Source organism: Puntigrus tetrazona, chromosome 19 (genome assembly GCF_018831695.1).
Source record: "Puntigrus tetrazona isolate hp1 chromosome 19, ASM1883169v1, whole genome shotgun sequence".
Taxonomy (NCBI): Eukaryota; Metazoa; Chordata; class Actinopteri; order Cypriniformes; family Cyprinidae; genus Puntigrus; species Puntigrus tetrazona.
Genome location: NC_056717.1, coordinates 20,371,469 through 20,373,274, shown reverse-complemented (window position 1 = coordinate 20,373,274; position 1,806 = coordinate 20,371,469). Strand labels below are relative to the sequence as shown.

General features: G+C 38.3%; 1 protein-coding gene across 1 annotated transcript in view; it reads right to left on the bottom strand.

Annotated features, from left to right (window-relative positions):
• LOC122323337 (claudin-4-like) overlaps positions 1–231 on the bottom strand; it is a 1,585-nt gene extending 1,354 nt beyond the window's left edge. The window contains exon 1 of the mRNA XM_043217081.1: positions 7–231. Within this exon, the coding sequence (XP_043073016.1) occupies positions 7–140 (134 nt within the window). The 5' untranslated portion in view covers positions 141–231. The remainder of the gene's footprint in view (positions 1–6) is intronic.
• Between the last annotated feature and the right edge of the window lie 1,575 nt (positions 232–1,806).

Below are 1,806 nucleotides of genomic sequence, written 5' to 3'. Positions count from 1 at the left end.
TCGAGCTTCAGCTGCTCGTCGTACGCCTCTTTCGCCGACTTCTCGTCCGCGTATCCCGTGTACGCGCTGTCCCTGTACGATTTGTCCGCGTAAGACTTATCCGCGTAGGATTTGGCCGCATAAGACCCGGCGTAAGACATGGTGGTCGAGTGCCAGGACAGAACGACAGAGGATCAGATGCTACGCTGCTCTCCTTCGCTGTGGTGCTTCCCAACTGAGACCGGATGATCCAGATGACAAGTATTTACAGACAAGAAAAATGTTAATGATGTTATGTGAACAGACTGGTTCACCTGCTCCTGGAGAATCTGATAAACAGCTCGAAGGAAACCGGTGATACTTCAAATGTTTTCCATTTATCAATTCTACCATTAGGTGGCTTCTGAGGACTTTCTTCTAAACAGAACACAAGCACAAAATAGGCTGCGTTCAATGTTTAATTAAAATTAATGCTGTCGAACAATTAATCGCATACATAATACGTTTTTGTTTGCGTGATATATACAGCATATGTTTTGAAAAAAATCTATATGTACATTCATTTCGTTTGTATGATAAATAAATATATATTTAATATATAAAAATAACATTTGTCTGAAATATGTACATGCATGTGTTTGTATTTATTTATACATGTACAGTACACGTGCATATATCATGTTAACACAAAGTTAAAATGTAAGCTATTTTTCAAGACCAACCCCCCCATGATAATATAAAAGAAATAAATTAGTATTTATATGACTTATGTGTAAATTACATAATGCCTATGTACAAATGCATTGCTCACATCATCACAGTGTTTAATAATAGTAATAATATTGTAACATATTGCCCAAACTAAAAAGTATAGAAAAAAGAGAGAAAAATTATTTAAATATTTCATAACATGCATATACACAATTTAATTGCTCAAGATATAAAAATACNACACACACACACACATGATTATAGCTAAGAAGACTCTCATTGAGGTCTAAGTAATGTTTCACTTTTTTAGATTCAAGTTTTAGCTTCGTCTCGTGTTTTTCTTAAAAACAAATCGAACAGTAGCTCACATATAAAATGAATGTGTTTAGAAGCTCAGATCATTCAACGGTTCATCTCTTTGTTTGACTTCATCTTGAGATCTCTGAACTGATCGCACGCTCCAATATCTTGGCAAATCCAAGCACAGTTTAAGATACGGTATCTTAAAAGAAATCTGAAGACAAAGGTTTACTGCTTTCCACTGGCTTTCACTTCTGACTAGTAGAGACAATAAAGATATTAATACAGATCATATTTCTTATTTTTCTTTTTCTATAGCTACTGCCGAATGAAAATCGAGTATTTATGCCAAGTTGTTCCTGAACTCGAACTGCTCGTAAAGTCCCTGATCTGCTGCTGTGTGTGAGTGAGAGGTCAGGTGAGTTTCAGCTATCACAGCGTTTCCAGGTAAGATACTGAACTAGAACCTGACAAATGATGGAGGTGGAACCTGAGAGGCTTAAGTGTCAAAACACACACGCATGCGCTCAAACACACACACACACACACGCACACACACATACACACACACAAACATGCACACACACACACACAGACACACACATACACACACACAGACACAAACAGACAGACACAGACACACACACACACACACAGACACACACACAGACACACACAGACAGACACAGACACACACAAACATACACACAGACACACACACACACAGACACACACACACACACGCACACACAGACACACACAAACATGCACACACACACACAGACACACACGCACACACAGACACACACAAACATG